Consider the following 24,692-nt stretch of genomic DNA (forward strand, 5'->3'; position numbering starts at 1 on the left):
ACACCAGGCAGGTCCGAGATACTGTTGTGAAGAAGTTTAAAGCCGGATTTGGATACAAAAAGATTTCCCAAGCTTTAAACATCCCAAGGAGCACTGTGCAAGCGATAATATTGAAATGGAAGGAGTATCAGACCACTGCAAATCTACCAAGACCTGGCCGTCCCTCTAAACTTTCAGCTCATACAAGGAGAAGACTGATCAGAGATGCAGCCAATGGGCCCATGATCACTCTGGATGAACTGCAGAGATCTACAGCTGAGGTGGGAGACTCTGTCCATAGGACAACAATCAGTCATATATTGCACAAATCTGGCCTTTATGGAAGTGGCAAGAAGAAAGCCATTTCTTAACGATATCCATAAAAAGTGTTGTTTAAAGTTTGCCACAAGCCACCTGGGAGACACACCAAACATGTGGAAGAAGGTGCTCTGGTCAGATGAAACCAAAATTGAACTTTTTGGCAACAATGCAAAACGTTATGTTTGGCGTAAAAGCAACACAGCTGAACACACCATCCCCACTGTCAAACATGGTGGTGGCAGCATCATGGTTTGGGCCTGCTTTTCTTCAGCAGGGACAGGGAAGATGGTTAAAATTGATGGGAAGATGGATGGAGCCAAATACAGGACCATTCTGGAAGAGAACCTGATGGAGTCTGCAAAAGACCTGAGACTGGGACGGAGATTTGTCTTCCAACAAGACAATGATCCAAAACATAAAGCAAAATCTACAATGGAATGGTTCAAAAAGAAACATATCCAGGTGTTAGAATGGCCAAGTCAAAGTCCAGACCTGAATCCAATCGAGAATCTGTGGAAAGAACTGAAAACTGCTGTTCACAAATGCTCTCCATCCAACCTCACTGAGCTCGAGCTGTTTTGCAAGGAGGAATGGGAAAACATTTCAGTCTCTCGATGTGCAAAACTGATAAAGACATACCCCAAGCGACTTACAGCTGTAATCGCAGCAAAAGGTGGCGCTACAAAGTATTAACTTAAGGGGGCTGAATAATTTTGCACGCCCAATTTTTCAGTTTTTGATTTGTTAAAAAAGTTTGAAATATCCAATAAATGTCGTTCCACTTCATGATTGTGTCCCACTTGTTGTTGATTCTTCACAAAAAATACAGTTTTATATCTTTATGTTTGAAGCCTGAAATGTGGCAAAAGGTCGCAAAGTTCAAGGGGGCCGAATACTTTCGCAAGGCACTGTAAATAATTTAGACAAAAATGTCCAAAATGCGCAACTTCATTTTTATGCTGATGATACTGTTATTTACTGCTGCCTCTTACAAAAGCTTTCCAAAACTTGCAAAATGCTTTTTATACAGTTCAACATACCTTGTGTCAATTGAAGTTTATCCTCAATACTGACAAAACTAAACAAATTGTGTTTTCTAAAGCAAGAAATAGACCTCTGAACTTTTCACCTATTATGACCTGTCAGGGCATTGAGATTGAGGTTGTGACCTCATATAAATATCTTGGAATTTTAATTGATGACGGCCTCTCTTTTAAATTGCATAGTCAACAATTTACAAAAAAATTGAAGCTGAAATTGGGATTTTATTTTAGGAATAAGGCCTGTTTTTCTTTTGAAGCCAGAAGGAGGCTAGTATCAGCTACAGCTAGCTTGCCTTTACTAGACTATGGGGATATTTTATATATGAATGCTTCCGCTCAGTGTTTGAGATCAATTGACACTCTTTACCATGGCACTTTGAGATTTATTTTAAACTGTAAAACCCTTACGCACCACTGCACTTTGTATACCAGGGTTGGCTGGCCTTCTCTAGTCACTTGTAGGCTCAGTCACTGGTATACTTTTATTTACAAAGCCATTTTGGGTTTACTACCTTTTTATTTGTTCATTTTTATTGTTCAGAAATGTGGTGGGTACTCTCTTCGTTCACTGGACTTTATCCTGCTAAGTGTTCCAAATGTCCGAACTGAATTTGGTAAAAGGGCTTTTATGTACTCTGCGCCATCGTCTTGGAACACCTTACAAAATACTTTTAAACTGGAAGAACTTGACCCGATTGGTGTTTTTAAATCACTGATGAATGATTTTGAGACTGATTCCCTGACCTGTCAATGTTTTTAATGAGCTGGTTTTGATTTTGTTATACTCTTGTGAATTCTATGGTTTTTACTAGATTACTTGTAGTTCTTCATGTTGTTTGTCTGTCATTTTTGTAATGACTTGGTGCTGCCTATCTTGGCCAGGACGCTCCTGAAAAGGAGATTTTAAATCTCAATGAGCACTTCCTGGTTAAATAAAGGTTTAATAATAATAATAAATAAAAAAATCAAATCACATTTCATTGGTCACATACACATATTTAGCTAGATGTTATTGTGGGTGTAGCGAAATTCTTGTAAATGCCTACAATGTCAGGTGTATTGATGTTCCAGTACCAGCATGGTTCAGTGAGTCAGAACATTGAGCAGTGGCTTACTGCTTACTCTTCAAAGCAGAGGGATTCTCTCTGTAATGAACTTCACCAAAACACTTCCTTCAAACTGCTGGCTGTGCAGATATCAGACAGGAGCTACTTGGCAGAGACTTGAGGGATGCCACTGCACTGTGCAGTTAAAAGGCCAGTTGACTTTGTAGTCTAGTCTACACAGAGTACCACTGTTGTCTTGCTGACTTCAGCGTGTGTGTCAGTGTGCGTTTGTGTGTGTGTGTGTGTGTGTGTACTGCATCACAAGACAATTGCCATACAGGTGGCTGGCTATTCATCAACCTGTAATGACTAAAAGGTGATATTAAAATGACAGGTGGGTGACATTAGACAGTTCATGAGAACCAACTCTAATATTGATAGAATTCATAACTGATAAACGTTTTTGTTCCCTGTTTGTGAGGAAGCATGTCATCCTAACGGAAGCAGTCTGGCACCTGATAATAATATGAGCTCTAGGTCTTATTGTATGTGCTTATGCACGGTAGATACTGTGAGTGGGATAGAAATGGGCTTCACAGAGTGTGAGTCGAGCTCTATGGATCGTTCTGTGTGAATTAGGATCCGCCGGAAACAGTATATCACTGTGTTCTCTGGCTCTCATCTAGATACAGTATATCACTGTGTCCTCTGGCTCTCATCTAGATACAGTATATCACTGTGTCCTCTGGCTCTCATCTAGATACAGTATATCACTGTGTCCTCTGGCTCTCATCTAGATACAGTATATCACTGTGTCCTCTGGCTCTCATCTAGATACAGTATATCACTGTGTCCTCTGGCTCTCATCTAGATACAGTATATCACTGTGTCCTCTGGCTCTCATCTAGATACAGTATATCACTGTGTCCTCTGGCTCTCATCTAGATACAGTATATCACTGTGTCCTCTGGCTCTCATCTAGATACAGTATATCACTGTGTCCTCTGGCTCTCGTCTAGATACAGTATATCACTGTGTCCTCTGGCTCTCGTCTAGATACAGTATATCACTGTGTCCTCTGGCTCTCGTCTAGATACAGTATATCACTGTGTCCTCTGGCTCTCGTCTAGATACACTATATCACTGTGTCCTCTGGCTCTCATCTAGATACAGTATATCACTGTGTCCTCTGGCTCTCATCTAGATACAGTATATCACTGTGTCCTCTGGCTCTCATCTAGATACAGTATAACACTGTGTCCTCTGGCTCTCGTCTAGATACAGTATATCACTGTGTCCTCTGGCTCTCGTCTAGATACAGTATATCACTGTGTCCTCTGGCTCTCATCTAGATACAGTATATCACTGTGTCCTCTGGCTCTCGTCTAGATACAGTATATCACTGTGTCCTCTGGCTCTCATCTAGATACAGTATATCACTGTGTCCTCTGGCTCTCATCTAGATACAGTATATCACTGTGTCCTCTGGCTCTCATCTAGATACAGTATATCACTGTGTCCTCTGTCTCTAGACGAGATACAGTATATCAGTGTGTGCTATATGGGATGCTTTGTATTAGCTGATCTAATACAAGGCCCTGTGGTTTGACAGGCCCTGTGGTTTGTCTGTGCGTGTGTACATATGGATGGATTGTTCTTGTTCTACAGTATATCACTGTGTCCTCTGGCTCTCATCTAGATACAGTATATCACTGTGTCCTCTGGCTCTCATCTAGATACAGTATATCACTGTGTCCTCTGGCTCTCATCTAGATACAGTATATCACTGTGTCCTCTGGCTCTCATCTAGATACAGTATATCACTGTGTCCTCTGGCTCTCATCTAGATACAGTATATCACTGTGTCCTCTGGCTCTCATCTAGATACAGTATATCACTGTGTCCTCTGGCTCTCGTCTAGATACAGTATATCACTGTGTCCTCTGGCTCTCGTCTAGATACAGTATATCACTGTGTCCTCTGGCTCTCGTCTAGATACAGTATATCACTGTGTCCTCTGGCTCTCGTCTAGATACACTATATCACTGTGTCCTCTGGCTCTCATCTAGATACAGTATATCACTGTGTCCTCTGGCTCTCATCTAGATACAGTATATCACTGTGTCCTCTGGCTCTCATCTAGATACAGTATAACACTGTGTCCTCTGGCTCTCGTCTAGATACAGTATATCACTGTGTCCTCTGGCTCTCGTCTAGATACAGTATATCACTGTGTCCTCTGGCTCTCATCTAGATACAGTATATCACTGTGTCCTCTGGCTCTCGTCTAGATACAGTATATCACTGTGTCCTCTGGCTCTCATCTAGATACAGTATATCACTGTGTCCTCTGGCTCTCATCTAGATACAGTATATCACTGTGTCCTCTGGCTCTCATCTAGATACAGTATATCACTGTGTCCTCTGTCTCTAGACGAGATACAGTATATCAGTGTGTGCTATATGGGATGCTTTGTATTAGCTGATCTAATACAAGGCCCTGTGGTTTGACAGGCCCTGTGGTTTGTCTGTGCGTGTGTACATATGGATGGATTGTTCTTTGTGTGTATAGTTTGGTTGTTCTGTGTGTGAATCAAGGATCCTGGGTGTAATTAGATATAGGGTGTCACTGTCCTCTCAGTCTGCGTTCTAAGGGATGCTGCTGCTTCATATGGTCAAGGAGATCTGGTTGGTCTGGAATCCTATGTGTGGTTCTGTCTGTGTATGTGTGAACATAAGGGACCCTGCTCTATTAGTGTTTATGCTCTATGAGTGTCTATGTGCTCTATGAGTGTTTATGCTCTATGAGTGTCTATGAGCTCTATGAGTGTTTATGCTCTATGAGTGTCTATGAGCTCTATGAGTGTTTATGCTCTATGGGTGTCTATGAGCTCTATGAGTGTTTATGCTCTATGAGTGTCTATGAGCTCTATGAGTGTTTATGCTCTATGAGTGTCTATGAGCTCTATGAGTGTCTATGAGCTCGATGAGTGTCTATGAGCTCTATGAGTGTTTATGAATAATATGTGGCCATGCGTGTGTGTATCTCTTCCTGTGCGACTGTGTGTGTGTGTGTTTGTCCGTGTGCTTGCCCATGTGTGTCGGCAGCTCGGTGGCAGCCAGATGCCGGAAGGCTCTGAAGTGGCAGCGTCTCCCAGGTTCCCTCTGTCTCTCTCTCAATGCCTCTCTCTTTCCCTCTTTTTCTCTCCCTGAGAAGAGTGCCACTCTTCACTTCCTTTTCCTTTAACAGCATCACCTAGCAACGCTCCTTCTGATACCGTGCCAGGACATTCTGCTTTCTGCTTTACCTCTATCCCCTTTCCTCCCCTCCACCCACCTCTCCTCCTCCTCCTCTACCTTTCCTCCCCTCCACCCACCTCTCCTCCACCTCTACCTTTCCTCCCCTCCACCCACCTCTCCTCCTCCTCTACCTTTCCTCCCCTCCACCTGTCCATATTGCTTTCTGTCCACTTTGCATAAGCAATACAAAGCAGAGCTGAACGGATCATGTTAGGATTGATTCCAATGGTAATGAAACACTCTTAGCCGGTCTCAGATCTGTTTGTGCTGTAACTTATATTGTTGTTGTCATGAAAAATCATGGTAATGAAATGCTACTTTACAGTGATCTGATAAAGTGGTGTCAGACCACTGGGCCTCCTGCTGTGTGTGTGTGTCCGTGTGTCTTTCTCTGTCTGGTACTTAACATGAGGTAGGGCCAGTAACAGAAAGGTTGCTGGTTTGAATCTCCGAGATGACTAGGTGGAAATCTGTCTGTACCCTTGAGCAAGGCACTTAACCCTAAGTAAGTTGCTCTGGATAAGAGCGTTGACTCAAATGTAAAAAATAAAAAGAGATGAGAAGGACATTTTACACACTCTGGCTCAGAAAGCAATTTGGCTGTTACTGCCTGAGGCTCTGCCTGTAATACATTACAGTGTGATGCAGAACACTTTCAGATATGTCTTGGAACAGATGTGTCAATATACAACACGGTACATTGACATGAACTCCACGTAATGGAGATGTGGGTTTTATACAGGTTCTACGATTTATGTACAGTCCTTACATTCATACACAGTAGACGACAAGGCTACAGGATGTGATAGAGCCTCAGGTTATTCCAAAACTGGACACAATACAGCATGGGCTGACACTGATCTGCATTTCTTGCATCGAATGCTTCAAAGCTCACAGAAGTATTGCGGAGGAGTAAAATTAGACTCAGTCTTGAGTCATGCTGTTCTTATAAAAAGGACCTGTATGACACAAGATGGCCGTTCATGGCATTCATCAACAGCAAGTGACTGCAATATATAGTTCTTAAAGAAAGGGACCTGTTTTGACACAAGATGTCTGTTCATGGCATTCATCATCAGCAAGCGACTGCCATATATAGTTCTTAAAGAAAGGGACCTGTTTTGACACAAGATGTCTGTTCATGGCATTCATCATCAGCAAGCGACTGCCATATATAGTTCTTAAAGAAAGGGACCTGTTTTGACCCAAGATGTCTGTTCATGGCATTCATCATCAGCAAGCGACTGCCATATATAGTTCTTAAAGAAAGGGACCTGTTTTGACACAAGATGGCCGTTCATGGCATTCATCATCAGCAAGCGACTGGCTGTCCTTTATAACTCTAATCCCCCAGATTAGCCAGGAGGAGTTAGAAGACTTTTCAGCCACAAGCTTCATTCACATCTCCCTCTTTCTTTCTTTTGACTTGACTCAAGCTGTCAATCAACATGGATAAATACACAAGGAGACCTATTTAAAATACATGCCCAAAACCTAACAGTTGACAGTCTCCCACAGGAACAAATCTACATTTGAAAGAGTTTTTTTTTCAGGATGATAGTGATAGGCTTTTTATTATGCTTCTTCACACAGCATGTCTCAGATATGCTGCCTGTAGGCTACTGGTTGGCTGCCTGGCTGACTGTGAGGTGATTGGCTGGCTGGCTGGCTGACTGTGAGGTGATTGGCTGACTGGCTGTGAGGTTCATTGAAAGGTTGTGTTTTATTTAAGAGCTGAATGCAGATGAGATCTCCTCCCTCCTCTTATCTTCCTCCTCAGCCCCCGCTTGGTCTGTTGTTTGGTCAGTGTGAAAAGGCAGCTTGATTTTGAAGGGAATGCGTGAGAGGGCCTGTGTCTGTTTGTATAATGGTCTGGGGGAGAGGTATCAGGAGGGTTTACGTCTCCAACACACCGACAGCGTCATTGAGCAAAATGGTACACAGCATCATCTGGATATGTGTGAAACAAAAGTTCAATATTCACTTTTTGCTACCATTTCTGTCAAGCCGTCTACGCATACTGTTTGATACATACGTTCGATAAATCCAATGTATGCACCACACACAATGCACTGCAACTGCCTCTGCATCGCAATGCTGCAAGGCAAACGCAGGATTCCATTGGAATTGAATGTACTTCTGGTGTACCAAAATGCAATGAAGCTGTCGGTGTGATCGAGGCGTTAAGGTCTGAATTTGAGCTGCAATTGGCTGTGAGAGAAGTGTTGCTGTGTGAACATACTAGCTCTGTTCACAAGCCCAGTGATTGAACAATATGTTATGTTGTGCTAGGTGCTACATCATGCTAACCACACACATCAGGGTACATCAGGGTAACTAAGCGATTACCTCACCTATCAAATAGGTTGCATTCCAAATGGCACCCTATTCCCTATCTAGTGCACTACTTTTGACCAAAACTATTGCACTTGATACAGAATAGGGTGTAATTTGGGACGCACAAATATCCTCACTTCCTGTTCAAGCTTTACTCTGCTGACTTACAGTAATAGAGATGGAACCCTCCCGGTCTGACCCCAACACACACATAAACACACCTACACCTCACTATCTCATACACACACACACACACACACACACACACCTCATATCCACTTCCCTTTCCTGCCACTGACATTAAATATCATTGCCAGTTGTGCAATTAAACAGCACAGCAATTAATGCTCCACTTACATTTACAGATCTGTCACATTTACGAGACTAATACCACCATCTTATCTAATGTTAGTGTGAGTTAGGTCTACATGTTAACATAGTGTACTGCTCCTTTATCATGATGTAGGCCTCCTGCTTTGTAATGCAGGTGGCTGTGGTAACTGTCTGGAGAAGCCCTCTCACTCACATTTACTGCACATACAGCCAGGTAGAAAGCTACTGTCAGCAGCACACTGGCTTGGGGATTTGATGATCAGCAGGGGGTGCTGCTGTCCAGAAAGGGTTAACTGCATTAACCCTGTAGAGGTGCATCTGCAACAGACAGCTAGTTAACTGCATTAACCCTGTAGAGGTGCATCTGCAACAGACAGCTAGTTAACTGCATTAACCCTGTAGAGGTGCATCTGCAACAGACAGCTAGTTAACTGCATTAACCCTGTAGAGGTGCATCTGCAACAGACAGCTAGTTAACTGCATTAACCCTGTAGAGGTGCATCTGCAACAGACAGCTAGTTTACTGCATTAACCCTGTAGAGGTGCATCTGCAACAGACAGCTAGTTAACTGTTTCCCACTTCAACAGAATGGAGGAAGTGGACCACCTGCGTGTCTACAGTAGCCTATAACAACAATATGTGACGGTAAATCATTGACTATAAAACTAGGCCTTTTTTAAACACAAACAAGATAGACCTACTAAGTGATAGATGTCTATCATTTAGTTTAGATTTAAACAAACCTTCCTATGGTGTTTTGTTTACTGGTCACAATCCTTTTATTCATCTGCTTTAGAACTTTGAGAAGCAAATCTATTTTTATCAGAGAGGCGGAACAGTAGAAGCCACAATATAAGCTGCTACTGGTTACTACACTGCTTCAGCCAACCAGGAACAAGTATAGACACATACTAGGAGGTGGAGGATCAAAGGAAAAGCTCTGACCCTTAACCTTAAAATAAGCATATTGTAGGGCAAAAAAAGTATAATGTTATAGCCAAGTTTGACTTTGCAGCTTGGCCATGTAGGCCTAGTTGGAGCCATGTTTTAGGGCCATAGGAAAAATAAACAAAGCCCAGGAAGCTCCAGTTACACTGCAGTTGCACATCTCTCTGACAGCTTTCCTCTGATATCTACCATCTACCACTACAGTACTTCACTGGCCCCCAGGGTCACACTGCTACCAGTTGAGAGAGAAAAGGCCGGCGGCCATTTTAAACTCTGCTCTATGTTGATAGGATTCTGTGCCAAACGTCACAAAGAATGGAGGCAACTGAAATGAATACGGCTTGGTAAGAAGTACTGTTGTGTTATTGTACTGTAGGGCTGTTTTAGCTTGAACGCGAATCGGCTCAGTTCATCACATCATCCCATTCAGAGGGTGAACACATGCACGCACGCACACACACACACACACACACACACACTTTAACACACTCACACTCGTGGCGGTATGACTAAGCTCATATATTCCTCCAGGGTCTCTTTCCACTACGTGGCATACTGAGTTCACCAGTCTGTCTGGAAACAGATTCTCCTACCCCAGAACTTTAGGCACAGACACATTCAAATATCATGTGAACCTTTTTTCAGACCTGCATCATACAATAGTAACACATGTCCTAAGACTGGTGTAACAATGGTCTGTCCGACAATAAAAGCATAATAATATTTTGGGATTTTTCATTATGCAAATGATACAATAGCATATTGTGGAAGGTTTTGCTTATGTAATACATAATGTTGAGGGCCACATGGAAATGTCATGGTGGGCCGGGTACAGCCATGGGGTACAGCCATGGGGTGGAGGGTTTTTGTGTCCCTGACCGAATAAGTCATTTCCTCCTCCACCAACAGTGTTGAGTGAGTGGCTCCTTCTTCTTCCTTTCTACTGGTGCACAGACTCTGTGGTTGGCTGGCACACACACACGCACGCACACACACACACACACACACAGAAACAGGCCATACTGACTGACTCAATCCTCATCAGATGAAAATGAGTCAATGGCTTGCTGCTTTCAACAAGCAATGATACATTCTCAATACCCCAATGTGCCACTCAATAGATCATACATGTTGTATTACTTAGGCCTATCTGACTTGCGTTAATTGTTAACCTTCAAATATACAGGCTATCACAACTGTTTTGTTATACTAAAGATTACACTTGTTTAATCAGATTTAGAGTTGAGTTGCTTTGACCCAAGTGAGGAACAATATCCCCACCACAAGACATCTATCCACATGCAAAAATTAGAGGAGAAGACAGAAGAGCACAGGACAGGACGGGAAAGGACAGGACGGGAGAGGACGGGAGAGGACAGGACGGGAAAGGACAGGACGGGAAAGGACAGGACGGGAAAGGACAGGAGAGGACAGGACGGGAGAGGACAGGACGGGAAAGGACGGGAGAGGACAGGACGGGAAAGGACAGGACACGACGGGAGAGGACAGGACGGGAAAGGACAGGACGGGAAAGGACAGGACGGGAGAGGACAGGACGGGAGAGGACAGGACGGGAGAGGACAGGACGGGAGAGGACAGGACGGGAGAGGACAGGACGGGAGAAGACAGGACGGGAGAGGACAGGACGGGAGAGGACAGGACGGGAGAGGACAGGACGGGAGAGGACGGGACGGGAGAGGACAGGAGAGGACAGGACAGGATGGGAGAGGACGGGACGGGAAAGGACAGGACGGGAGAGGACAGGACGGGAGAGGACAGGACGGGAGAGGACAGGACGGGAGAGGACAGGACGGGAGAGGACAGGACGGGAGAGGACAGGACGGGAGAGGACAGGACGGGAGAGGACAGGACGGGAGAAGAGAATAGAAGAGAGGAGAGGACAGGACGGGAGAGGACAGGATGGGAGAGGACAGGACGGGAGAAGAGAATAGAAGAGAGGAGAGGACAGGACGGGAGAGGACAGGACGGGAGAAGAGAGGAGAGGACAGGAGAAGAGAGGAGAGGAGAGGACAAGACGGGAAAGGACTGGACACGGGAGAGGACAGGACGGGAGAAGAGAAGAGAGGAGAGGACGGGAGAAGAGAAGAGAGGACGGGAAAAGAGAAGAGAGGACGGGAGAAGAGAAGAGAGGACGGGAGAAGAGAAGAGAGGACGGGAGAAGAGAAGAGAGGAGAGGACAGGACGGGAAAGGACTGGACACGGGAGAGGACAGGACGGGAGAAGAGAGGAGAGGACGGGAGAAGAGAAGAGAGGAGACGACGGGAGAAGAGAAGAGAGGAGAGGACGGGAGAAGAGAAGAGAAGAGAGGACGGGAGAAGAGAAGAGAGGGCGGGAGAAGAGAAGAGAGGACGAGACGGGAGAAGAGAAGAGAGGAGAGGACGGGAGAAGAGAGGTCAGGAGAGGACGGGATGGGAGAGGACAGGACGGGAGAGGACAGGACGGGAGAGGACAGGACGGGAGAGGACAGGACGGGAGAGGACAGGACGGGAGAAGAGAATAGAAGAGAGGAGAGGACAGGACGGGAGAGGACAGGACGGGAGAAGAGAATAGAAGAGAGGAGAGGACAGGACGGGAGAGGACAGGATGGGAGAGGACAGGACTGGAGAAGAGAATAGAAGAGAGGAGAGGACAGGACGGGAGAGGACAGGATGGGAGAGGACAGGACGGGAGAAGAGAATAGAAGAGAGGAGAGGACAGGACGGGAGAGGACAGGACGGGAGAAGAGAAGAGAGGACGGGAGAAGAGAAGAGAGGAGAGGCAGGACGGGAAAGGACTGGACACGGGAGAGGACAGGACGGGAGAAGAGAAGAGAGGAGAGGACGGGAGAAGAGAAGAGAGGAGACGACGGGAGAAGAGAAGAGAAGAGAGGACGGGAGAAGAGAAGAGAAGAGAGGACGGGAGAAGAGAAGAGAGGACGGGAGAAGAGAGGAGAGGACGGGAGAAGAGGAGAGAGGAGAGGACAGGACGGGAGAAGAGAAGAGAGGAGAGGACAGGAGAAGAGAAGAGAGGAGACGACGGGAGAAGAGAAGAGAGGACGGGAGAAGAGAAGAGAGGACGGGAGAAGAGAAGAGAGGACGGGAGAAGAGAAGAGAGGAGAGGACGGGAGAAGAGAAGAGAGGAGAGGAGAAGAGAATAGAAGAGAAGAGAGGACAGGACGGGAGAAGAGAATAGAAGAGAAGAGAGGAGAGGACAGGACGGGAGAAGAGAGGACAGGACAGGACGGGAGAAGAGAATAGAAGAGAAGAGAGGAGAGGACAGGATGGGAGAAGAGAATAGAAGAGAGGACAGGACGGGAGAAGAGAAGAGAAGAGAGGACAGGAGAAGAGAATAGAAGAGAGGAGAGGACAGGACAGGACGGGAGAAGAGAATAAAAGAGAGGAGAGGACAGGACAGGACGGGAGAAGAGAATAGAAGAGAGGAGAGGACAGGACGGGAGAAGAGAAGAGAGGAGAGGACAGGACAGGACGGGAGAAGAGAATAGAAGAGAAGAGAGGACAGGAGAAGAGAATAGAAGAGAGGAGAGGACAGGAGAAGAGAATAGAAGAGAGGACAGGACGGGAGAAGAGAATAGAAGAGAGGACAGGACGGGAGAAGAGAAGAGAGGAGAGGACAGGACGGGAGAAGAGAATAGAAGAGAGGAGAGGACAGGACGAGAGAAGAGAATAGAAGAGAAGAGAGGAGAGGAGAGGAGAGGACAGGTCGGGAGAAGAGAAGAGAAGAGAGGACAGGACGGGAGAAGAGAAGAGAGAGGACAGGACGGGAGAAGAGAGGAGGGGAGAAGAGAATAGAAGAGAAGAGAGGAGAGGACAGGACGGGAGAAGAGAATAGAAGAGAGGAGAGGACGGGAGAAGAGAATAGAAGAGAAGAGAGGAGAGGACAGGACGGGAGAAGAGAATAGAAGAGAAGAAAGAAGAGGACAGGACGGGAGAAGAGAAGAGAAGAGAGGAGAGGACAGGACGGGAGAAGAGAAGAGAGGAGAGGACAGGACGGGAGAAGAGAAGAGAGGACAGGACGGGAGAAGAGAAGAGAAGAGAGGAGAGGACGGGAGAAGAGAATAGAAGAGAAGAGAGGAGAGGACAGGACAGGACGGGAGAAGAGAAGAGAAGAGAGGAGAGGACTGTCCTGCCCATCGACATCAGATGAATGACCCCCATAGAACAGTAACTTACCTTGTGACAGATGCAAAGAGTAGATTTAAATTAGGCCGGCCACACACATCAATTTGCTTTTAAAACTCCAGCCATTGTGGTGACAGTCAAGTCCAGAGACTGTAAATACAGTCATGGGAATATACAGTTAGAGGGAAAGGTTGTTGTTTATCAGACAGACAGTGATGCAGTGTTTCCCTGGCTTTAATTCAATCTCTCTATGATGACGGAGACATCGAGAGACTGTATAGGAGCTGGACGTGAAGTGGGCTGGACTCACTGAATAAGAGTTTCATTACTGGAGAGCTAATATACTTACATTAATATACTTACAGTAATGTCTTTCATACACTCATTTGAAGAAAAGACAATTACACTGCAGACAAATAAACACACAATGGGTGAGGAGGACTGGACAACAATTGGAGGTGACTAGGAATAGCTAATATACATTATAAATCGGGTGGTTAGGTTTTACTGCTCTAATTATGTTGGTAACTAGTTTATAATAGCAATAAGGCGCCTCGGATGTTTGTGATATATGGCCAATATACCACGGCTAAGGGCATGTCACAACGCACCTCCTCGGGCCTTATTACTTAAGTATAGTACTGTTACTTTTTGATGTGGCTCGACAACTACAGTAAGAAGTCAATAAGTGCAAGAAAAAAAAGCTATAGTTCTACTTTTAGGATCTCATTATGTTACCTAAGGACAACTGATTGAAGTGGCCTATATACATGTATCTGATGTGGTGAGACTGAGACCTGCCAGTATGTATACAGGTTGGTTCCCCACTTCACCCCACACATACAGAGCAGTCCAGTATTCTGCCAGGAGCCTGTTGATGTATTGTTGGCTTTGGCTACCTAGGATGGTTTTCCAAGAGTGGTGGCCTATATTCAAGCAATTGCTTGTGTGGCAAGACACTTCCTGAGAGCCAAAAGCCTGTTGGGTTAGTGTTGGCTGACTAGAGTGGAATGAGCTATCCCTGAGAAAGGATTCTCCCTGGTGAACAATCTGAAGCCATTATGACTAATACTATCACAACAAAGCGGGCCATCTGACTACATTTGAGTAATAAGATGACAGCCAATGTTGTGTGAACTAGTCACATCAAATGTCAAATGGCCCGCGGTTTATCTAATAGATGTGAGCATGTGCCAAAGATAAAATGTTTCTTCAGTTTCCGTTGGAAACAGATTGTATTGTGATGCATTTGCATCGTATCTCATAACAGTATGAAATATACTGTACATGAAGAGTTTCCAAAACACTATATCTACCAATTTTTTCATGTGTGTTTTTTCATCAGAAATGATTGCTTATGTATGTGTGTGTGTATAACATATTACTGTTCTCAGATTTTTGATGAATAGATTTTAGATGTACATGTATATGAAAATGTGTTCTCTATATATCAGTTGTTTAGCTGGAATGTCCGTATCCTGTATTGGACTGTGATATGTGGTTGTCTCACCTAGCTATCTTAAGATCAATGCACTTACTGTCACTCTGAGAAGATTGTCTGCTAAACGACTCAAAATGTAAAATGCAAATGTTTTACACAAAAATCTCATGTTACTGTATTGAATTATGTATATACAAATAATAATATTGATGTCACAAATGTGTCATTTGTACATGTATTTATGACAGATGTAGTTATTTATTAGATGTGACTATGTAAAACCTAGCAGTACATCTTTCTCTGAGACTGAGGCGGGTATATAGAATTTTGCTAAACAACATGATTATTTGTCTCCCTGAAATGAACCCATCAAGTGATAGATTTTAAATAAATACATGTCTGCCATTGAACAACCCCATGATTAGATAGTGAACAACCCCATGATTAAATAGTGAATAACCCGATGATTAGATAGTGAACAACCCCATGATTAGGTAGTGAACAACCCCATGATTAAATAGTGAACAATCCCGTGATTAGATAGTGAACAACCCCATGCCATGATTAGATAGTGAACAACCCCATGCCATGATTAAATAGTGAACAACCCCATGCCATGATTAGATAGTGAACAACCCCATGTCATGATTAGATAGTGAACAACCCCATGTCATGATTAAATAGTGAACAACCCCATGTCATGATTAGATAGTGAACAACACCATGTCATGATTAGATAGTGAACAACCCCATGTCATGATTAGATAGTGAACAACCCCATGCCATGATTAGATAGTGAACAACCCCATGCCATGATTAGATAGTGAACAACCCCATGATTAGATAGTGAACAACCCCATGCCATGATTAAATAGTGAACAACCCCATGCCATGATTAAATAGTGAACAACCCCATGCCATGGTTAAATAGTGAACAACCCCATGCCATGATTAGATAGTGAACAAGCCCATGATGCCATGATTAAATAGTGAACAACCCCATGATGCCATGATTAAATAGTGAACAACCCCATGATGCCATGATTAAATAGTGAACAACCCCATGCCATGATTAGATAGTGAACAACCCCATGCCATGATTAGATAGTGAACAACCCCATGCCATGATTAGATAGTGAACAACCCCATGCCATGATTAGATAGTGAACAACCCCATGCCATGATTAGATAGTGAACAACCCCATGTCATGATTAGATAGTGAACAACCCCATGTCATGATTAAATAGTGAACAACCCCATGTCATGATTAGATAGTGAACAACACCATGTCATGATTAGATAGTGAACAACCCCATGCCATGATTAAATAGTGAACAACACCATGCCATGATTAGATAGTGAACAACACCATGCCATGATTAGATAGTGAATAACCCCATGTCATGATTAGATAGTGAACAACCCCATGTCATGATTAGATAGTGAACAACCCCATGTCATGATTAGATAGTGAACAACCCCATGCCATGATTAGATAGTGAACAACCCCATGTCATGATTAGATAGTGAACAACCCCATGCCATGATTAGATAGTGAACAACCCCATGCCATGATTAGATAGTGAACAACCCCATGCCATTATTAGATAGTGAACAACCCCATGATTAGATAGTGAACAACACCATGTCATGATTAGATAGTGAACAACCCCATGATTAGATAGTGAACAACCCCATGCCATGATTAGATAGTGAACAACCCCATGCCATGATTAGATAGTGAACAACCCCATGCCATGATTAGATAGTGAACAACCCCATGATTAGATAGTGAACAACCCCATGCCATGATTAGATAGTGAACAACCCCATGCCATGATTAGATAGTGAACAACCCCATGATTAGATAGTGAACAACCCCATGCCATGATTAGATAGTGAACAACCCCATGTCATGATTAAATAGTGAACAACCCCATGATTAGATAGTGAACAACCCCATGCCATGATTAGATAGTGAACAACCCCATGCCATGATTAGATAGTGAACAACCCCATGCCATGATTAGATAGTGAACAACCCCATGCCATGATTAGATAGTGAACAACCCCATGCCATGATTAGATAGTGAACAACCCCATGCCATGATTAGATAGTGAACAACCCCATGATTAAATAGTGAACAACCCCATGCCATGATTAGATAGTGAACAACCCCCATGATTAGATAGTGAACAACCCCATGATTAGATAGTGAACAACCCCATGCCATGATTAGATAGTGAACAACCCCATGCCATGATTAGATAGTGAACAACCCCATGATTAGATAGTGAACAACCCCATGCCATGATTAGATAGTGAACAACCCCATGCCATGATTGAACAACCCCATGCCATGATAGTGAACAACCCCATGCCATGATTAGATAGTGAACAACCCCATGCCATGATTAGATAGTGAACAACCCCATGCCATGATTAGATAGTGAACAACCCCATGATTAGATAGTGAACAACCCCATGCCATGATTAGATAGTGAACAACCCCATGCCATGATTAGATAGTGAACAACCCCATGCCATGATTAGATAGTGAACAACCCCATGCCATGATTAGATAGTGAACAACCCCATGCCATGATTAGATAGTGAACAACCCCATGCCATGATTAGATAGTGAACAACCCCATGCCATGATTAGATAGTGAACAACCCCATGCCATGATTAGATAGTGAACAACCCCATGCCATGATTAGATAGTGAACAACCCCATGCCATGATTAGATAGTGAACAACCCCATGCCATGATTAGATAGTGAACAACCCCATGCCATGATTAGATAGTGAACAACCCCATGCCATGATTAGATAGTGAACAACCCCATGCCATGATTAGATAGTGAACAACCCCATGCCATGATTAGATAGTGAACAACCATGCCATGATTAGATAGTGAACAACCCCATGCCATGATTAGATAGTGAACAACCCCATGCCATGATTAGATAGTGAACAACCCCATGCCATGATTAGATAGTGAACAACCCCATGCCATGATTAGATAGTGAACAACCCCATGCCATGATTAGATAGTGAACAACCCCATGATTAGATAGTGAACAACCCCATGCCATGATTAGATAGTGAACAACCCCATGATTAGATAGTGAACAACCCCATGCCATGATTAGATAGTGAACAACCCCATGCCATGATTAGATAGTGAACAACCCCATGCCATGATTAGATAGTGAACAACCCCATGCCATGATTAGATAGTGAACAACCCCATGCCATGATTAGATAGTGAACAACCCCATGCCATGATAGTGAACAACCCCATGCCATGATTAGATAGTGAACAACCCCATGATTAGATAGTGAACAACCCCATGCCATGATTAGATAGTGAACAACCCCATGCCATGATTAGATAGTGAACAACCCCATGATTAGATAGTGAACAACCCCATGCCATGATTAGATAGTGAACAACCCCATGCCATGATTAGATAGTGAACAACCCCATGATTAGATAGTGAACAACCCCATGCCATGATTAGATAGTGAACAACCCCATGATTAGATAGTGAACAACCCCATGCCATGATTAGATAGTGAACAACCCCATGATTAGATAGTGAACAACCCCATGCCATGATTAGATAGTGAACAACCCCATGCCATGATTAGATAGTGAACAACCCCATGATTAGATAGTGAACAACCCCATGCCATGATTAAATAGTGAACAACCCCATGATTAGATAGTGAACAACCCCATGCCATGATTAGATAGTGAACAACCCCATGATTAGATAGTGAACAACCCCATGATTAGATAGTGAACAACCCCATGCCATGATTAAATAGTGAACAACCCCATGATTAGATAGTGAACAACCCCATGCCATGATTAGATAGTGAACAACCCCATGATTAGATAGTGAACAACCCCATGATTAGATAGTGAACAACCCCATGATTAGATAGTGAAAGAACACATCAATCTCTTTCATAATTTCAATAAAGAATAAAAGCTAATTTACCAACATTTATGAAAATGCATATATAGCGTTTTGGAATGAAACTCTGCACATCTTACATACTATTAAATACATGGCATGCTGCAAGCTGAATAAATTCCTGCAGTGACTACTGTATTTTATATCCCTTCTCCCTTTCCTTTCCCTATAGCATAAGCCCCATGCAGCATACATACACTGATAAGAAACCATTTCTCATTTCACAAAACACTCTCTCTCTACCGGTTAGATGACATTTATTTTCCTCATCATGCCTGTCTCAGAGAAACAGTGTGTCCCTCCCTTATCAGCGCTGAGCCACTGTGTCTCCCTGCCTCCCCAAAATGGACGCAGTTACCTCCCAAAGCACTGCCATGAAAGTCATTTACACAGCAAGCCTTGCAATCTTCTCCTTCAGTCTTTCACTTGTTATTTCTCCTCCACTGAGCAGAAAATTGACAAAATTGATCTCTGTACAGTCTCGGCATACATGTAGCATATGTATTGACTGAATAATGAAGATTCTCTGGTTCATTAATACAGTATGTACTGTGCTGATTCAAAGGGAGTAAGGCAACCATAGGGCCAAATTCAATACGACTGCATCTCCTACAGGAGGGGGGACAACGATATTCTATACAATGACCATGAATCAAATAATTATTAGGCCATAGCAGGTGGCTATCATAAAGCATTTGTCAGAGAAATGTCATTTATGTCATTTGATCTATGGTTTCCTGAATGTATCCTAAACTGCAACTATGTGGGCTAGAGACCAAAACAGTGAACACAGAAAATGTAACACATATAGTATCAGCTAAACTTGTCTTCGAATCAGAAATGATATGCCCTGTAAACAAATTTCCAGATTCGTTGTTCATTGAGTGTTTTGTTGCATGCTGCTTGACTCTGAAGCATTAATTAACTAGAGTCAATCAGGTCATAGAAGTGCCACATTCCCTTCCTTTCTGACATAATCCAGATTACATGTCAGTGGAGAGCAGAGATTATCACTAGGCAGTCATCATCAGTGATTTCTGTATTATCTCGCCACTGCAGCCCGATGCTGCTCTTCTGCTCTTCCTCTGGGGGTTACAGAACCAAACAGCTAACACTATCGGACAGGAACATGGATAAAAGGGATGATGTTGGCGGGCTAGTGCGCCTTTTGGGATGAGTACTGCTCCGGATGATGAGAAATTCCCTTTGCTTAAAGCAGAGACTCTCCGCACAGCAACCAAATTGTTCAGACACAAGTCTGCATGTACAGTATATTGAAATGACTCATCGTACATGGAGGCTTAGGTTAAAGGCCTTATTACCATCTAGCTAACCCACAACCATAGGGCATTGGTTTGTGATATAAAATGGAACTAGCGTGTCAAGTACAATATGGATGCATCCCAAGTCTCTAAAGTGGCCTAGAAGGCCCTTATCCTACAGTGTCTACAGAATAGTATCGTAGTATGCCTGGCCTTCGCTCTATTGTACTGTATATCCGCTACTGATGTGAAAGGTGAATTTATGCAAGCAATACAACAGCCACCAGTCTGTATACTTTGTGAGGCTGGTGCAATTCATTTTAACCTGAGAAGCAGTCTCTTTCAGACCAGGAAAAAGCCACTTGATAGAACCAGGATGTACTCAGGTAGTTGACATAAAGATGACCCCGTAAAATTACTTTTACAGCTAACCAATCACCAGTAACCTAGTGTGAATGCAGAAGGAACAGAGAGTGGATGTGCTTTATACAACAACAACAACAAAAAGCCTATCTGTGTCCCAAGTGACTGTAGCTGTGTTGTTGTGTCATGTAACAATCTAATACAGATCTTTAAATAGGCTCTGACTGTCTGTCTCAGTTGGCAGGCACAGAGCACTGACCACCTGTTACCTAAGAGGAAACACGCTCTTCAGGTTGGGGAAAGGATTTAAGAGAAGTCTGATTGACTTTTTTTCATCAACGTGGACAACAGTGGGCATTAGAAAGAACAATCACATTAATCCCTGCCTGTCTGGTTCAAAAAGACTATTTACACACACACTCTCTCTCGCTTGCTCCAACCTTCTCTGTCTTTATCCCTCTTTCTAGCTCCTTCTCTCTCTCTCTCACACACACACACACACACACACACACACACACACGCACAAGGTTGTGTGCATACCTATGTTCCGGTCTACTAAACCTGTCTGAGCTAGAGGCTGATAGCCTACTCCCCTGTCTTACTTCATTATCTAATATGGCGAGATTGCAAACACAGAAACATTCAACTATACATTTCGCTAGCCTATATAACCTGTATTTCCACACGCACAAATATACTACTTTAGCCTAATGTTCCTCTGTGTCGCTATCCAATGCACTGGCAGTATACCCTTGAAAAATGAAAACCTGGCACGAGGGTAACTAATATGCTACTACGCGGATGGATGAATAGATGGATGGCTGGCTGCACGTTAAAAATGTAACGTTGTTGCTGTGGACCGGATGCTTCATGCCAGGCATGAGGCATCCGAGCAACAGCAGGTGCGCTGTGGACAGAACGGTTCAGGTAGCCATGAAGCTACCCTTCAGACCAAATTAGTAGCCTACTTACTTTCAGTGATCTTCTGTAACCCAAGTACATCCTCAGGCGATATTACGGGGTTTCTTAGCAACTCGTCTTCCGATGTAACCGGGACCCCAGCATCTGTCGAGTTGCAGCCTTTCTTCACTTTCATGGCCACGAGCGGTTTGGGGTGCGACTGGCGTGAACTAGGGCTTCTGCTGCTGCTGTCGAGATCTCCGCTGCCACGGTTCGTATTATTAGTAGCCGCTTTCTTCGCACTGGCGTTAGGTGCGTCCTGGCTGTTACACACAGCCTCTGTGGTACAAGAATAGCTCATTCTCCGTGCCTCCTCCCCCTCCCGATCTGGTGAAGATACAAATCAGTCTCTCTCCCTCCCTCACCCAAGGCTCAACGGCTCTCTCACTCGGTATGTAATTTAAATCCTTAAGTTCTTTAAACCCGTCTGTCCGTGACTGCTTGTGTGCGGCGGCTGAATAGCCCTTGCTCTTGGAGCGCGCGTGTGGTGGTGGCGGGGGTTTACAGACTTCAGAACGTAGAGAGAGGAAGGAAGGATGTGGTGGGCCGTCTGCGCTCATACGAAATCATCATAAACCGTTAATGAACTCAAATGATAGCAGGATATTCTCACATAAACGGAGTCCTTTCACCCTACATGCATCTCTGCGGTGGCCAACTAGCGCATGGACATGCGCTCCCGCATTGAACAGCCTATGACTCATTCAATTGTTACTGTAACTTCTCATCAATGTATGACATGATCATTACATGATTCCCAGAAACTGTAAAAATGGCCACTTGGCCAGTGTAGGTCATGTGAAGCAGTTGTCCCTTCAGCTCACATCCATGACTATTCACGTGTACATATGCAATTTACATGTTTGCAGATTATTGCAATTATTGATCATATCTACAGAAATCAGCGAATCAGACAGCTTTTTGGACACATTCTTACCAAAATTCTGTGAATAATTTAACATCCTTATATACTGTATCTGGCACAATTGGCAGACGTGGTTGTGTATTCTACATCACTATGAACATTTTAAGATATTTCAGGGCATATTACAATTACAATCTATTTAATAGAGTTATGCTCCTGCGAAATTTTCTGATAAGACCACATTGTTGTTTGGTAGCCATATTGGAAAATAGCTTCTGTGGGGCTAGTGAATTATGTGATGGCCCTATAGCTACAAATCTTTTTTTAAACCCTGTTCTACCCTGTGCCTCTATCACCAAAGTTACAATCCAAAAACGGAGCTGCCACATTACATGGAATTATGTGACTAAACGTCCAACATTCTAATGTCAATGGCACAATATGGGCGATTTTTAAACAATAGTTGCAGCTGATGCTTTCAAAGTTGGTTATATTATACAGTACTAGTCAAAAGTTTACAAACAAACAATCACCGACAAGGACAATGAGGGGGAAGAGAAGGTTAAATACACAAGGAGAGGGACCAACTTCGGTGGAAGTTGTGACACAACTGTTTGCCTTGATGACAGCTTTGCATACTTGGCATTCTCTCAACCAGCTTCCTGAGGTTGTCACCTGGAATGCATTTCAATTAACCAGTGTGCCTTGTTAAAAGTTAAATTGTGGAGTTTCTTTCCTTCTTAATGCGTTTGAGCCAATCAGTTGTGTTGTGACAAGGTAGGGGGGTATACAGAAGATAGCCCTATTTGGTTAAAAAAAACAAGTCCATATTATGGCAAGAACAGCTCAAATAAGCAAAGAGAAATGACAGTCCATCATTACTTTAAGACATGAAGGTCAGTCAATCTGGAAAATGTCAAGAACTTTGAAAGTTTCTTCAAGTACAGTCGCAAAAACCATCAAGCCCTATGATGAAACTGGTTCTCATGAGGACTGCAACAGGAAAGGAAGACCCAGAGTTACCTCTGCTATGATGAAACTGGTTCTCATGAGGACTACAACAGGAAAGGAAGACCCAGAGTTACCTCTGCTATGATGAAACTGGCTCTCATGAGGATCGCCACAGGAAAGGAAGACCCAGAGTTACCTCTGCTATGATGAAACTGGCTCTCATGAGGACCGCCACAGGAAAGGAAGACCCAGAGTTACCTCTGCTATGATGAAACTGGCTCTCATGAGGACCGCCACAGGAAAGGAAGAGCCAGAGTTACCTCTGCTGCCGAAAATAAGTTAGAGTTAACTGCACCTCAAATTGCAGCCCAAATAAATGTTTCACTGTCACGGTCTTCCTCCTCTTCATCTGAAGAGGAAAGGCGAGAAGGATCAGAGGACCAAAATGCGGCGTGGTATGTGTTCATAGTGAATTTTAATAAAGAAAACACTGAACACTGAAACACTATACAAAAACAATAAACCAATGACGACCGTGACGCTACAAATGAGACCTGTGCTGACACAAGCCACTAACATAGACAATCACCCACAAACAAACAGTGCAACCCAGGCTACCTAAGTATGATTCTCAATCAGAGACAACTAATGGCACCTGCCTCTGATTGAGAACCATACTAGGCCGAAACATAGAAATCCCCAAATCATAGAAAATTAAACATAGACTGCCCACCCAACTCACGCCCTGACCATACTAAATAAATACAAAACAAAGGAAATAAAGGTCAGAACGTGACATTCACAGAGTTCAAGAAACAGACACATCTCAAAATCAACTGTTCAGAGGAGACTGCGTGAAAGGCCTTCATGGTCTAATTGCTGCAAAGAATCTACTACTAAAGGACACCAATAAGAAGAGATGAGCAATGGGCATTAGACCGGTGGAAATCTGTCCTTTGGTCTGATGAGTTGGTTTTTTGGTTCCAACTGCCGTGTCTTTGTGAGACGCAGAGTAGGTGAACGGATGATATCTGCATGTGTGGTTCCTACCGGGAAGCATGGAGGAGGAGGTGTGATGGTGTGGGGGTGCTTTGCTGGTGGCACTGTCTGTGATTATTTAGAATTCAAGGAACACTTAACCAGCATGGTTACGACAGCATTCTGTAGCGATACGCAATCAAATCTAATTTTATTTGTCACATACACATGGTTAGCAGATGTCAATGCGAGTGTAGCGAAATGCTTGTACTTCTAGTTCTGACCATACAGTAATATCTAACAAATAATCTAACCTAACAATTTCACAACAACTACCTTATACACACAAGTGGAAAGGAATTAATAAGAATATGTACTTAAAAATATATGAATGAGCGATGGCCGAACGGCATAGGCAAGATGCAGTTGATG

The 24,692-nt window shown here is 43.7% G+C and overlaps 1 protein-coding gene across 1 annotated transcript in view; it reads right to left on the reverse strand.

Moving 5' to 3' along the window:
* LOC139385694 (protein unc-119 homolog A-like) overlaps positions 1–21,958 on the reverse strand; it is a 36,609-nt gene extending 14,651 nt beyond the window's left edge. Inside the window, exon 1 of the mRNA XM_071130966.1 lies at positions 21,479–21,958. Within this exon, the coding sequence (XP_070987067.1) occupies positions 21,479–21,767 (289 nt within the window). The 5' untranslated portion in view covers positions 21,768–21,958. The remainder of the gene's footprint in view (positions 1–21,478) is intronic.
* Positions 21,959–24,692: the final 2,734 nt, after the last annotated feature.

This window comes from Oncorhynchus clarkii, chromosome 27, assembly GCF_045791955.1.
Source record: "Oncorhynchus clarkii lewisi isolate Uvic-CL-2024 chromosome 27, UVic_Ocla_1.0, whole genome shotgun sequence".
Lineage (NCBI taxonomy): Eukaryota > Metazoa > Chordata > Actinopteri > Salmoniformes > Salmonidae > Oncorhynchus > Oncorhynchus clarkii.